The following is a 13,219-nucleotide window of genomic DNA, read 5'->3' on the forward strand; positions in this document are numbered from 1 at the left end:
AGAGAGCACTGGAACATTGTGGTGTCATGTGTTCGAACCCGAGTTGCAGTGCTGCAGGGAAGGCTGGAAGTGAAAGGTAGGGAGCTCCCCAAAGGGTGGGGCTGATAGAGAGCAAGTGTGGTCAGAAGACGACAGCACGATTTCAGATGTTTAGGAAGAAACCAATTCCAGAGAGCCAGTAAGTCTAGCAGAAGCTCAGAACAAGCGAAGGGGTAGCGGTAGCACGGACGCCACTTCCCACATCCTGGGTCCCGTCTCCCAGACCCTCATTTTCTACAGGCACCTCACTGTTCCGCAGTGTCCCTTTTCAGTCGGGGACCCCGTCCAGGATCTCACGTGGCATTTAGTCATTGTGTCTCCTCGGGCTCCCCCAGACTTCTTGTATCATTAATGACCATGGCAGTTTGGGGGAGTGCTGATCAGGGTCAGGTGTTTTAGAGGATGCCTGTCTATTAGAATTTGTCTGATGGGTTACTGTTCACTTTTAAGTGAAATTGCTTTTATTTTCTATTTATAAACAACCTTTTTATTGTCTTTAAAAATGAGATTATACAGAATCATTGAGAGTAGAACATGAAGCCCATCTGTAACCCTGGGACTGATACGTGGTGTTCGTTGCTAGTTCAGAATGCATGCTTCCGAATGCTCTGCTTTGCACGCAAATATGTGATTTTCTAGGTTGTTTTCCAATTTAAAAATATTCTGTATCCCAAAGGAAAAGTGAGATAAAGTTGGTAATTTAGACTCACTAGCTCATAATACTTTCCCACTCTTAGACTAAGGTAGTAATAAATGGATTTTTTAAAATTTTTTTCAAGATTCATTTATTCATTTGAAAGGCTTATCATTCAGTCTCTGCTCTTAGTGGAACCCGGACAGAGTTGTTTTGATATCGCCAGTTAAGCCTAAAACAGATTTGGGGGGGCACCATATGTCCCCCAGTGAGAAACATTTTCACAGTGGATGAACCCTTTCACAAGGCGATGGCTTCAGGGCTGGCGTTGTGGCAGCTGCTCCTGTGATACCAGCATCCCACACGGACACCAGTTAGAGTCCCAGCTGCTCCACTTCCAATCACGCTCCCTGCTAATGTGCCTGGGAGGACAGTGGAAGACGGCTCAAGTACCTGGACCCCTGCCACCCAGGTAGGAGACCTGGATGGAATTCCAGGCTCCTGGCTTTGGCCCGGCCCTGACCATTATAACCATTTGAGAAGTGATCCAGCAGATGGAAGCACCCTCTCCCTCTCTCTCTACCCTTCCCCCGCCCCATCACTCTGCCTTTCAAATAAATAAGGTAAATACAAATGATGAGAAGTGATGACCTTGTAGCCTTGGTAGAAGCAGCACCTGCCTCCATAGCCCTACTGTTACAGTGAGATGTCTGTGTTTTGATGCACCCAGGAACGCGTTCGCCGAGGAGGATTCTGAATTAGTGGTGAACTACATAGCAAAGAAGTCCTTCTGTCGGCGAGCCATCGAGCTTACCTGTAAGTTGACTTTTGTTTCGCCTCTTGACCAGTGTTAATGTAGTTGAGAGGAAAGAAAAAACAGCCCACAGATAGATGTCTAACAAAAGCCAGAGGAGTCAGAGAGTGGATGTTTTTAACATACGTGACATTTTCAGAAACCGGTGATGAGATAGACCCTGCCATGGCACTGCTGCAGGCTGGCCCTAGGGCCCAGTGACCAGGGCAAGGGGAACCTGAGGGCTAAGTCGGGGATTTAAGGGAAAGGGCAGAGCGATGGTCATCCTCTCAAGTCTCGCTTCCTGTTTTCCTGGCAACCACCTCGGGGGACAGTTTGCCAACATGCTTTTGTAGCAATTATGGGTTGAACATCGCTGACTCAGAGTGGGGCCTTCTGGTTTGTCAAGAGTGGAGCCAAACAGATAACAGTGTTCTTGAATAATTTCAGAAACAATGTAGGAAGTATGTGCAAATATTATCAAACTCATGTGTCTGGATGCTTGCCCCAAAAAGTACGTAGGACTGATGGAATACAGGCTGCTACGGAATAAAACCTCACTTGAGTATAAGGGGGTCTATTTTATTTTATTGACAGGCAGAGTGGACAGTGAGAGAGAGAGAGAGAGAGAAAGGTCTTCCTTTTGCCGTTGGTTCACCCTCCAATGGCCGCCGCGGCCGTCGCGCTGCGGCTGGCGCACCGCGCTGATCCAATGGCAGGAGCCAGGAGCCAGGTGCTTTTCCTGGTCTCCCATGGGGTGCAGGGCCCAAGCACTTGGGCCACCCTCCACTGCACTCCCGGGCCACAGCAGAGAGCTGGCCTGGAAGAGGGGCAACCGGGACAGAATCCGGCGCCCGACCAGGACTAGAACCCAGTGGGCTGGCGCTGCAAGGCTGAGGATTAGCCTAGTGAGCCGCGGCGCCGGCCAAGGGGGTCTTTTAAAAGTTCATGGGAAGTGCATAGTAGGAGAAAACTGCATGGATGCAAACATTTTTTGCATCAAAGTAAATTTATCTTTTAATTCTGTTTTCCACTAACTTTGTCAAGTACCTTTAAATATTTTTTTTTACTTTTCCAACCTATATGTGTTTTGACTTTTCAATGTCTCTGTTATTGCATTTAAAAATTTTTATTGGACAGTTTCTTCCTTTATTGGGAGGCCAATATTAAAATTTTTCTCTAAGAGCTAATGTGTTGTTTCTGATTATTCATATATTCTTCTTTTGAAGGTTGGCCCATCCTTTAACTGTGGCCCAAGCTGAATCTCCCTCTCTGGGTTAATTCCTCTTGTTGCCAACGTACTGTCAGTGTGTTCCGTACTGTGTTGCCGCTTCCCAGTTCTAAGGGACTCCATTGAGCACTTTCCGCGTCGTCATAGTGAGGTTCCGTGTGGCCAGCAGCTGGGTCTGCAGACGTGTTCTGTGGTTTGTGTGTCTCTCTTTCCCGCAGTTAGGGATAAGCTGGGAAATGCTCACTAGCGAGAGCCCGCTGACTTGTCTGCCTTCCTCCTTCAGGTCGAGGGCCAGTCTCCCCTCGATGAATCTGATTGCTGGCTGCTGGACTGCACAGTGGGCAGAGGAACACTCTTCTCGTTTACCAATTTTAGGAATTCATTCCTGCCCAGAGCATTTATTGTACTCACTGTAATCGTGGTAGCCTTCATTGCGATGTTTTTTTGTGGGTTTTTTTTTTTTTAATTTGTTATTTGAAAGACAGAGTTACAGAGAGAGGTGGTGACAGAGAGGTCTTCCATCTGCTGGTTCACTCCCCAGATGGCCGCAATGGCCAGAGCTGCGCCAATCCGAAGCCAGGAGCTTCTTCCAGGTCTCCCACGTGGGTCCAGGGTCCCAAGGACTTGGGCCATCTTCTACTGCTTGCCCAGGGCATAGCAGAGAGCTGGATTGGAAGAGGAGCAGCCAGGACTAGAACCGGCATCCATATAGGATGCCGGCACTTCAGGCCAGGGCTTTAACCCGCTACACCACAGTGCCAGCACCCATTGCAATGTTTTACCACTGGCATTTTGGGGGGAGAAAGAATGAGTACAAAATTTTCATATGCTTAACTATATATAAGACTTTAAATATTATTTTAATTATAAGCCCCTCTGACAGCTTTTGTACTTTCTCTGTTACTCCTTTTGTAGTGCACAGCTTGGGAGTCAGCGAGGAGCTGCAAAATAAACTAGAAGATGTCGTGATTGACAGGAATCTTCTAGTTCTTGGGAAAATTCTGGGTGAAGGTAAGCAGGCTAAAGTAACCCTTTTAAAATGCACAGGAACCTCCGATGTTGTGGCTCAGTGGGTTAAGCTGCCACTTGTGACACCAGCATCCCGTACCAGAGCGCTGGTTCAAGTTCTGGCTGCCCCACTTCCAACCCAGCTTCCTGCTAATATGCCTGGGAGAGCAGAGCAAGATGGCAGAAGTACTTGGGTGCCTGCCACCCATGTGGGAGATCTGGATGGAGTTCTGGCTCCTGGCTTCAGGCTGGCTTAGCCCTAGCTGTTGAAGGCATCTGAGGAGTGAACCAGCAGATGAAAAATGTGTGTGTCTATTTCCCTCTTTCTGTGTCTCTCTGACTTTCAAATAAATAAAATAAATCTTTAAAATGTGTGATAAGGAGGTAAGAAGTTGAAGGGAATTTTTAAGTGTGTATGTATTACATAAAATATTTTTATCACTTTGGGTTATAATACAAATTGCTCTATGTTATAATTCAATGTGATAAATGGTAATTTTCTTTTTTTAGATTTTATTTATTCATTTGAGAGGTAAAGTTACAGACAGAGAGAGGGAGAGACAAGACAGAAAGGTCTTCCATCCACTAGTTCACTCCCCAAATATCCATAAGAGCCGAAGTTGGGCTGATCTGAAGCCAGGAGCCAGGAGCCTCTTCTGGGTCTCCCACGCAGGTGCAGGGGCCAAAGCACTTGGGCGATCTTCTACTGCTTTCCCAGGCCATAGCAGAGCGCTAAATCAGAAGTGGAGCAGCCTGGACGTGAACAGGCACCCACAGGCAGAGACTTAATCTACTATGCCACAAGCACTGGCCCCCAATGGTGATTTTTGGAACTAGATTTGGCAGATTGCAAAGACTTCCACAGTGCTTAGGACTACATAGTAGTCCATGAAAATTATGAATTCCCCTTCTTTATTGAAAAGTCTGCAATTCATGGGTCAGTTTGCTTTGTATACATCTAGTTCTTAAGTTTAGTATGTTCTTGGACCCTCCCTAAGTAGTTACATAGGAACAAAGGTGAAAACATGTATTTAATTTGTTAGATTGTTCTTAGGATACATGATAATGGGGTTGAGAGTTTGTGCTTCATGGGCTCCAATACTGTTTGCCATGTTCTCCTGCACGTGTCTCGGGTCAGTTATAATGTTGAAGAAAGTGATGAGCCAGGCTGCTCCTCTGAGCCGCCAGCCAAACTTGTGATAAACAGGAGACCAGTGCATGGTGCGTGCCTAGATTTGTGAGCATGCGCAGCCTGGGCAGGCTCTGCCTGCCTGCCTGTGGAGGGGTCGTTCACGGACCACAGAGAAAGGACCACCGAAGTATTGCTATGGGCAAAGGAGAGATTCCAGAGCATGCACGTGCGTAGCTGTTTTTTTTTTTTTTTTTTTTTTTCCCCAGGAGAGTTTGGGTCTGTGATGGAAGGAAACCTTAAACAGCAAGATGGAAGCTCTCAGAAAGTGGCAGTGAAGACCATGAAGTGTGAGTTGTCTGTAACGAAATCCATTTCTACCGGGGGGCGCATTGCAGTGCTGGGGGCTCCTCAAGACCGTGGTGGCAGTCGTAGGTCGTAATCGCAGTCACCGATGACTCAGAAGACACTGGTCACCAAGCAGAAGTGAGGACAATGAGCTCTTCATTCATGCATTGCAGCTTCCTTGCACGCAAGACAAAAGCATTTGTTACTTTTACATTACATTACATTAGAGAGAGCATTCTCTCTCTGTCGTCATCATCATCGTCGTCATCATCCTCATCACCATCTAGCAGGGATGAAGACGTCATGCATTTCTGAGGGAGGGTGGTCCGATGGCAGCCTCTGATCCTAGAGGTTGGTCCTGGCTGCTATCTCTAGCTTGGTGGGGCCACTTCCTCAATTGAGGATGTTTGCATCGCCCTCAGGAAGCTGTGGGCTGTCTGGAGGGTAAGTTTCCCAGAGAAGGGAGCACAGTCTTTGATCAGTGGCATATGAAGAATTGCTATCATAAGCTAGAACCTCCAAGCAAGCTGGGAAGAGGGCCAGCAGCCTGATGACGAGAGGCCTCGCAAGTCATACCAAAGACTCTTCTTTCATCCTGCAAAGAGCAGATTACTATTAAGAGTCTTAAACAAGTGAGGAACAGAGCAAATCACATTCTAGAAAGTTCACTTTGGTGGCAGTGGGGAGGAGAACGAATTACAGTGTTGATCAAAATAGTAATAGATGCCAGTCAGAGCACTCTAGAATCTATGCAGATATCTATGTAGATACGGAAAGTGTCTATAGTGGTGACTTGTCTAATCAAAATCGAGAAGGGGAACAGGTTGTGCTGGACTTCTTCATTACCATGAGATGTCCAGGCTTGATGATAGCACAAGAGCGCATTTCTTCCACTTCCTTCTAGGAATTGCATTTCTGGGGCTGGGGACACAAAACTACACTTGATTTCCCCGTGTCTGGCTGGCCCTGGCTCGTGCGGTGGCATCCGGAAAGTAGACCACGGTCATGTGGCATTTCACCTGCAGGCTTCCCCATGATTTGTATGGATAGAGATTAGTCATTGCTTGGTGTTTTTTTTTTCTTTTTAATCTTGATCCTGCTTCTTTCTTACCCCCACATAGATGTTCAATATCATTTGACCAAGGAGTAAAGTAAAAGAGGTATCTGCCTAAAATGCAAATCCAGTGTGTGCTGGACAGTCAAGTACAAGTTAGATCGTAAGCTTGTATTGAAACTCTTGAACGAAAATCAGAGATTGAAGTTTTCATTCTGTTGTAAAATGTAACCATGACCGTGACGTCACTTTGGCCGATGCCGTCCACTTTCTGGCCTATAATCGTGGCTTGCATTTACGTAGCACTTACTTGAGCTGAGGACGTCACAGTCATTTCTGCATTTCATCAGTACGGCAGGAGCAGCACCAGCCCCCAGAAACTCAGACGCCTGAGCTAGAACACTCAGCAGAGCTGAGCCCATGCTCTGTGCCAGTCCTGCCTCCTATATTATTTTATTGGAGCCTCATCACATATCTAGGGGAAGTCATCCCCTTCTCCCATTGAGGGATTATAAGGCAAGAAGGTTGATGACTCCTGATAGAAGGAGCTGAGCCTAGAACTTGAACTTGAGTCTTCCCTGGCTTTGGCTCTGCTGTTCTTTAACTTAATTGTAATTATTTGGTTAATTATACCAATTGTATCCATGCAAATTATAAAAAATTAAAAGAATAGTCTCTGGTCTCAAATTCCCTGGTTCATATCCATTTGCCCGAGAGTTGGTCTCTGGGGGAAGGATTTGTAGGTAGACCCCTACCTCTTCTGTTCTGCACACTTGGTTTGCAGCAAAGGGAATAAGTGAGGACAAAGTTGGCAAGCGTTTTATGGAGATATATATATATAAATAAAAGATACATATACTTATACATATATACTTAGATAATATACTTTAAAACTTTTCCAACATTTTCTCTAATAGGAAGATTAATATATACTAAGCCTATAGGATGATACAGACATGGTGGGCCTGAGGCTCTCATTTGTGATTTCTTTTTTTTTTTTTTTTTTGGAGATTTATTTAGAGAGAGGCATATGCAGAGAGAGAGAGAGGTCTTCCATCCACTGGTTCACTCTCCAATTGGCTGCAATGGCCGGAGCTGCGCCTATCCAAAGCCAGGAGCCTGGAGCTTCTTTCAGGTCTCCCACGCGGGTGCAGGGGCCCAAGGACTTGCTGCTTTCCCAGGCCATCATATGTGATTTCAATCACAAGTTGCACCCTCTTAAAGGCAAATCTGAGGAAGCCTGGCTTTATGTTTTGCTTTTACTTTTGGTAAAATGCGGGGTAACGTTATGGCATGACGGGTTAAGCCACTGCCTACAATGCCTGCATCCCACGTGGGTGCCAGTTTGTGTCCTGGCTGCTCCACTTCTTTTTTTTTTTTTTTTTAAAGATTTTATTTATTTATTTATTTATTTGAGAGAGTGAGAGGGAGAGACAGAGAAAGATCTTCCATCCATTGGTTCACCAGCAGATGAAAAATTGCTCTTGCTCTCGCTTGCTCTCTCTTTCTATATAAATAAATCTTTCTTTAATTTAAGATGAAAGACACATAACATAAAATTGACCATCCTAGCCCATGTTAAGTGAGCAGTTCAGTGGCATTGAGCACATTCACATTGTGCAACCCTCAGCACCATCCGTCTGCAGAACTCTTGCGTCTTGCGGAACCGAAGCTGTCTGCAGTAAACACTAACTCCCCAGTCTCCCTTCCCCCAGCCCTGGGCAACCACCGGTCTACTTTCTGTCTCCGCTGTTGACTGCCGGAGGCACCCATTGTAAGTGAAATCTTCCAGTATTTATCTTCTTGTGACTGACTGACTTTACTCAGCGTAATACAGAATTTTAGATGTCTTTCTTAAATTGATTTACTTCCAAAAACTTGAATCTGAAAGTACATTCTGAGGGGCCACCGCCTGCAGCGCCAGCATCCCATGTGGACACTGGTTCGAGTCCCGGCTGCTCCACTTCCGATCCAGCTCTCTGCTATGGCCTGGGAAAGCAGTGGAGGATGGCCTATGTCCTTGGGCCCTGCACCCACGTGGGAGACCCAGAGGAAGCTCCTGGCTCCAGGCTTCAGATTGACACAGCTCTGACCATTGCAGCCAGTTGGGGAGGGAACCAGCAGATCAAAGACCTCTGTCTCTCTCTCTCTCTCTCTCTCTGCCTCTGTCTCTCTGTAACTCTGCCTTTGAAATAAATTAATAAACCTTTAAAAAAAAAAAAAGAAACAAAGTGCACAGTGCAACCTACAGACTCAGAGAACAGGCGCAGAGAGGGACTAGCGCCACCTCCTTTCTCTCTTTCAGGCAAAGGTAATTACAACAGATTAGTTGGAACTGATTTAGTTTGTCTTGGTTTGTGAGCACTCGTTCTGTTACTAACAGACGTCCATTTAGGAGCATACTCGGTTTACAGAAAACTTGTGCAGAAAGTGCAGGTCCCATATGCCTTTTCTTATGTACATTTCTCCATTAACACCTTTCGTTAGGATGGTGTCTTTTTTTTTTAACAAATGATGAACTCACACTGACACACTCTTATTAACTCAAGCCTATAGTTTGTATTAGGGTTCACTCTTGGTGTTGGACAATTCTGGAGGTTTTGGCTAATGATATCATGTGTCCACTGTTGTAGCAGAACAATTTCACAGCCCTAAAAATCCCCTGTGGTTCACTTCTTTGTTCCTCTCTTGTCTCCCCGAACCCAACAACGGCTTTCCTGTCTCCCTTTATGCTGTAGTTTTGCATTTTCCTGGTTTATAGTTTTAGAGAACAAGATCATCATTGCCCCTAACCCCCCCTTAGCCGAGTTGATTATCTGTGCCTAACGTTGCCCATCTGTTTGTTTAGTGGACAACTTTTCGCAGCGGGAGATCGAGGAGTTTCTCAGCGAGGCAGCGTGCATGAAGGACTTCAGCCACCCGAACGTCATCCGACTTCTAGGTACTTCAGAGGAAAGCAGGAGTGGGTGGCCAACGGGGCCGGCTAACCCACTCAGTGCCAAGTGTCTCCTTTGTATGACCCAAAAGAAATTCACTTATTTTTCCCCCAAAGAAACCTTTTATTTAATGAATACAAATTTCATAAGTACAACTTTAGAAGCATAGTGATTCTTCCCACCATGCCCCTCCTCCCACCCCGCCTTCTCCTCCTTCTCCCATTCCCAGTCCCATTCACCATTAAGACTCATTTTCAATTAACTTTATGTACAGAAGACCAACTCTATACTAAGTAAAGATTTCAACAATTTGCACACACACACACACACACACACAAAACTGAGAACAAGTTTTACAGTTAACTCTCACAATATAACTCATTAAGAATAGAAGTCCTGCATGGGAAGTAAGTGCACAGTGACCCCTGTTGTTGATTTAACAACTAACACTATTATGTATGATGTCAGTGACCACCAAGGCTCTAGACATGAGCTCCAAGGCTATAGAAGCTTTTTTAGTCCAAGACTCCATCAGTATTAAAATAGGGCCATAAACAAAGTGGAAGTCCTCTCCTCCCTTCAGAGAAAAGTGCATCCTTCTTCGATGGCCCCTTCCTTCCACTGGGGTCTCATTCACAGAGATCCTTCATATAGAACATTTTTTGCCACAGTGATTTGGCTTTGCATGCCTGAAATGCTTTCATGGGCTTTTCAGCCAGACCAGGATGTCTTAAGGACTGATTCAAAACTCACTTATTTTTAAAACTTATTTAATTTAAAAAGTTTTTTGGTTAACATGAACATTTTTGTGGGGTATAGTGCAATATTTCAACATCAATATGCAGTGTAAACCAAAAGTAATTTAGAACATTGAGTGTTTCATCTAGAAGACTTCTCCTTAGGGCTGCCTTTTCTGATTCTGATGATAAAAAAAGGGTTTGCATTTCCTGGACACTGATGGCCTCAAAAATGGTTCAAGTGTCCCCAGAGTTCTGGAAGACCCCCAATTACTCAAAGGCAAGACACAATATTGGTCATGTTATAATTTTTATTGATTTAATCCATCATATACCAGTGAAGGTAAAATCATAAGAGCAGACAAATTCCCTAAATCATTTCTGAGAAATAATTTGTTAATCTATTTGAAAGCATTGACTTTTTTAAATAATTTATTGCAGAGAGAGAGAGAGGTAGCTTCCACCCCCAGGTTTGCTCCTCAAAAGCCCACAACAGCCAACAAGACAGAAAGCAAGAACTCAGTCCAGGTCTGCCATATGGTGGCAGGAATCCAACTACTTGGGCCATTAACATTGCCTCCCAGGATCCAAATTAATGGGAAGCTGGGGTCAGGAGCTGAAGCTGGGAGTCAAACCCTGGCACTCCAACGTGGGACACAGTCATCTGAACCAGAAGCCAAACACCCGCCCCGAAAGTACTGATTTCACCTAATCATGGTCCACTGACAACCTCATGGGATGGGATTTAGTAATAGTCAGAATTTGGCTCCAGAGGTTAACTACAAAACACAAGTGAAGAGAACAGGTATGGAGCTTAAATCATATACGTGACTATTCCAAGAAAAAGGAGCACCCTGGACATAAAAGAATTTGCTGCTGGCCTTTTGTTTGTTTGTTTGCTATCCTGTGACTTGCTAAGTTCTGTTGAGATCTTTCAACGTGGACACCACAGAGAGACGTGAAAACTAACGCTTGTCAGAGAAACTACTGTTACTCACTGCAGCTACTGGGGGTCACAGTTGCCACTGAGTGATTGTGCCACAAAGTGCAGGAGTTTGCAAGTCCAGCGTCACCTGACAGGTTCTCGTTCTAGAATTCCATGGTCAACACGATCAGAGTTTCTCTCTCTCTCTCTCTCTCTTTTTTTTTTTTTTTTTTTTTTTTTTTTTTTTTTTTTTGACAGGCAGAGTGGACAGTGAGAGAGAGAGACAGAGAGAAAGGTCTTCCTTTGCCATTGGTTCACCCTCCAATGGCCGCCAATGGCAGGAGCCAGGTACTTATCCTGGTCTCCCATGGGGTGCAGGGCCCAAGCACTTGGGCCATCCTCCACTGCACTCCCGGGCCACAGCAGAGAGCTGACCTGAAAGAGGGGCAACCGGGACAGAATCCGGCGCCCCGACCGGGATTAGAACCCGGTGTGCCGGCGCCGCAAGGCGGAGGATTAGCCTAGTGAGCCGCGGCGCCGGCCTCAGAGTTTCTCTTGTGTATAACTGTGAGGACTCAGGATGTGGATTTTGCCAAAGGCCCTCAAAATTGTTCTCCGAGTTTTAGCACTTTGTTGTGGTGGACCTCTTCATAGGATAAGGCATTTGACCGTCACACGACACCCCTTTGCCCCCCAACTTCTCAGGAGGTCACTACCCCTCAGTTATACGTAGTCCCTAGGTTCCTGGGTGCCTGTCCTCATTAGAGGCTGACAGACGGCCCTCTCATGCAAAGACTGGCCCTAATCTGAAATGTGGATACAGCAAGTAGTGGTCCACACTGTAGAACACAGAGTTTTGTAAAGCGCTCACTTGGTCACACAGGGTTTCCCCTTGGCGAGGGGTGCTCCAGTGCTGTTCTGGTGAACCCCAGCAAGGGCTGTGGTAACTGCCTGTGCTTCTGCCTTCAGGTGTGTGTATAGAAATGAGCTCTCAAGGCATCCCCAAACCCATGGTGGTTTTACCGTTCATGAAGTACGGGGATCTGCATACCTACCTCCTTTATTCCCGACTGGATACAGGATCGAAGGTAACAGTCCTTGCATTGCTTCCCCCAGTTGTCAGGGCTTACGTGACAGAGCAGGACACCCCCCCACCCCGAGTGTAACCCTGAGAGTGAGGGCGGGAAGGAGAGGACACAGACCTCTGTTCAGGGCTCCCTGTGCACCAGCGGCTGCGGCGTGCTCTCCAACCTCACAGCAGGCCTCTTGCAGGTGCAACACTCCCTCTCTGTGGCGGCAGGAGGCTGGGCTGGCCGCTCGGTCTCATGACCACGGCTTCGCCAACTCTGGAGAGGGTGTGTCTGGCTCCTAGTCCTGCCCCGTGTGCCTGTCTTGTCCTCAAAGCTTCAGACGCTGGGAAGGCCATTGACGATGGCCCTCCTCAAAGAACGTTACAGGGGCTCCTGGAGGGATTCATGGAGTTTAGCCTTTGAAGATTCGTGCCTGTTTTTCTGAGAATAAATACTTTTATGATAGTCCTACTCTAAGAAGATGAATTGCAGTCAAATACGTTGAGTCTAGAGGCCTGCACAGCTGAAGTTCTTACACGTTTGCGGTGCTGCAGCCGTGAGGACCGTGACGCCCGGACACTTTGGATGTAGCTGTAGAGGCAGCTGTGGGTCACCGGGGACGTTAGGACCCCAGAACTAGAGCCTTGCTCTCCTCAGGGTCAGTTCTCAGCATTGACTTCAAGAGTTGTGGAGCTTGGGGCCGGCGCCACGGCTCAATAGGCTAATCCTCCGCCTGCGGTGCCGGCACACCGGGTTCTAGTCCTGGTCGGGGCGCCAGATTCTGTCCCGGTTGCCCCTCTTCCAGGCCAGCTCTCTGCTGTGGTCAGAGAGTGCAGTGGAGGATGGCCCACGTGCTTGGGCCCTGCACCCCATGGGAGACCAGGAGAAGTACCTGGCTCCTGCCATCGGATCAGCGCGGTGCGCCGGGCGTGGCGGCCATTGGAGGGTGAACCAACGGCAAAGGAAGACCTTTCTCTCTCTGTCTCTCTCTCTCTCACTGTCCACTCTGCCTGTCAAAAAAAAAAAAAATTGTTGAGCTTGGAAATCATAGTCGGTGAGGACATTGCCTGCTTGTTTGCTTTGAAGATGTATTCATTTATTTATTTGAAAGGCAGAGTGACAGAGAGAGAGAGAGAGATCTTCCACATATTGACTTCCTCCTTCAATGGCCACAATAGCCGGGGCTGGGCCAGGCTGAAGCCTGCAGCCAGGAATTCCATCTGGTCTCCCACATGGCTGGCAGGGTCCCAGGTACTTCAGGCATCATCAACTGCCTTCCCAGGGGGCTTTCGCAGGGTTTGCATGGGTAGCAGAG

The 13,219-nt window shown here is 46.8% G+C and overlaps 1 protein-coding gene across 4 annotated transcripts in view; it reads left to right on the forward strand.

Moving 5' to 3' along the window:
- Positions 1-13,219, forward strand: part of MERTK (MER proto-oncogene, tyrosine kinase) — a 117,952-nt gene that overhangs the window by 84,164 nt on the left and 20,569 nt on the right. For 3 of the 4 annotated variants that reach the window (XR_016229209.1, XM_008254044.4, XM_089326105.1), the window contains 5 exons: positions 1,404-1,489; positions 3,613-3,708; positions 5,104-5,184; positions 9,085-9,177; positions 11,804-11,922. Coding sequence is in view for 2 of the 4 variants with exons in the window: in XM_008254044.4 (XP_008252266.2) it covers positions 1,404-1,489; positions 3,613-3,708; positions 5,104-5,184; positions 9,085-9,177; positions 11,804-11,922 (475 nt within the window). In the remaining 2 variants the exon portion in view is untranslated. The remainder of the gene's footprint in view (positions 1-1,403; positions 1,490-3,612; positions 3,709-5,103; positions 5,185-9,084; positions 9,178-11,803; positions 11,923-13,219) is intronic. The other variant, XR_016229210.1, reaches the window with a different exon arrangement.

Source organism: Oryctolagus cuniculus, chromosome 2 (assembly GCF_051225735.1).
Source record: "Oryctolagus cuniculus isolate XC-2025 breed Fujian yellow rabbit chromosome 2, ASM5122573v1, whole genome shotgun sequence".
Taxonomy (NCBI): domain Eukaryota; kingdom Metazoa; phylum Chordata; class Mammalia; order Lagomorpha; family Leporidae; genus Oryctolagus; species Oryctolagus cuniculus.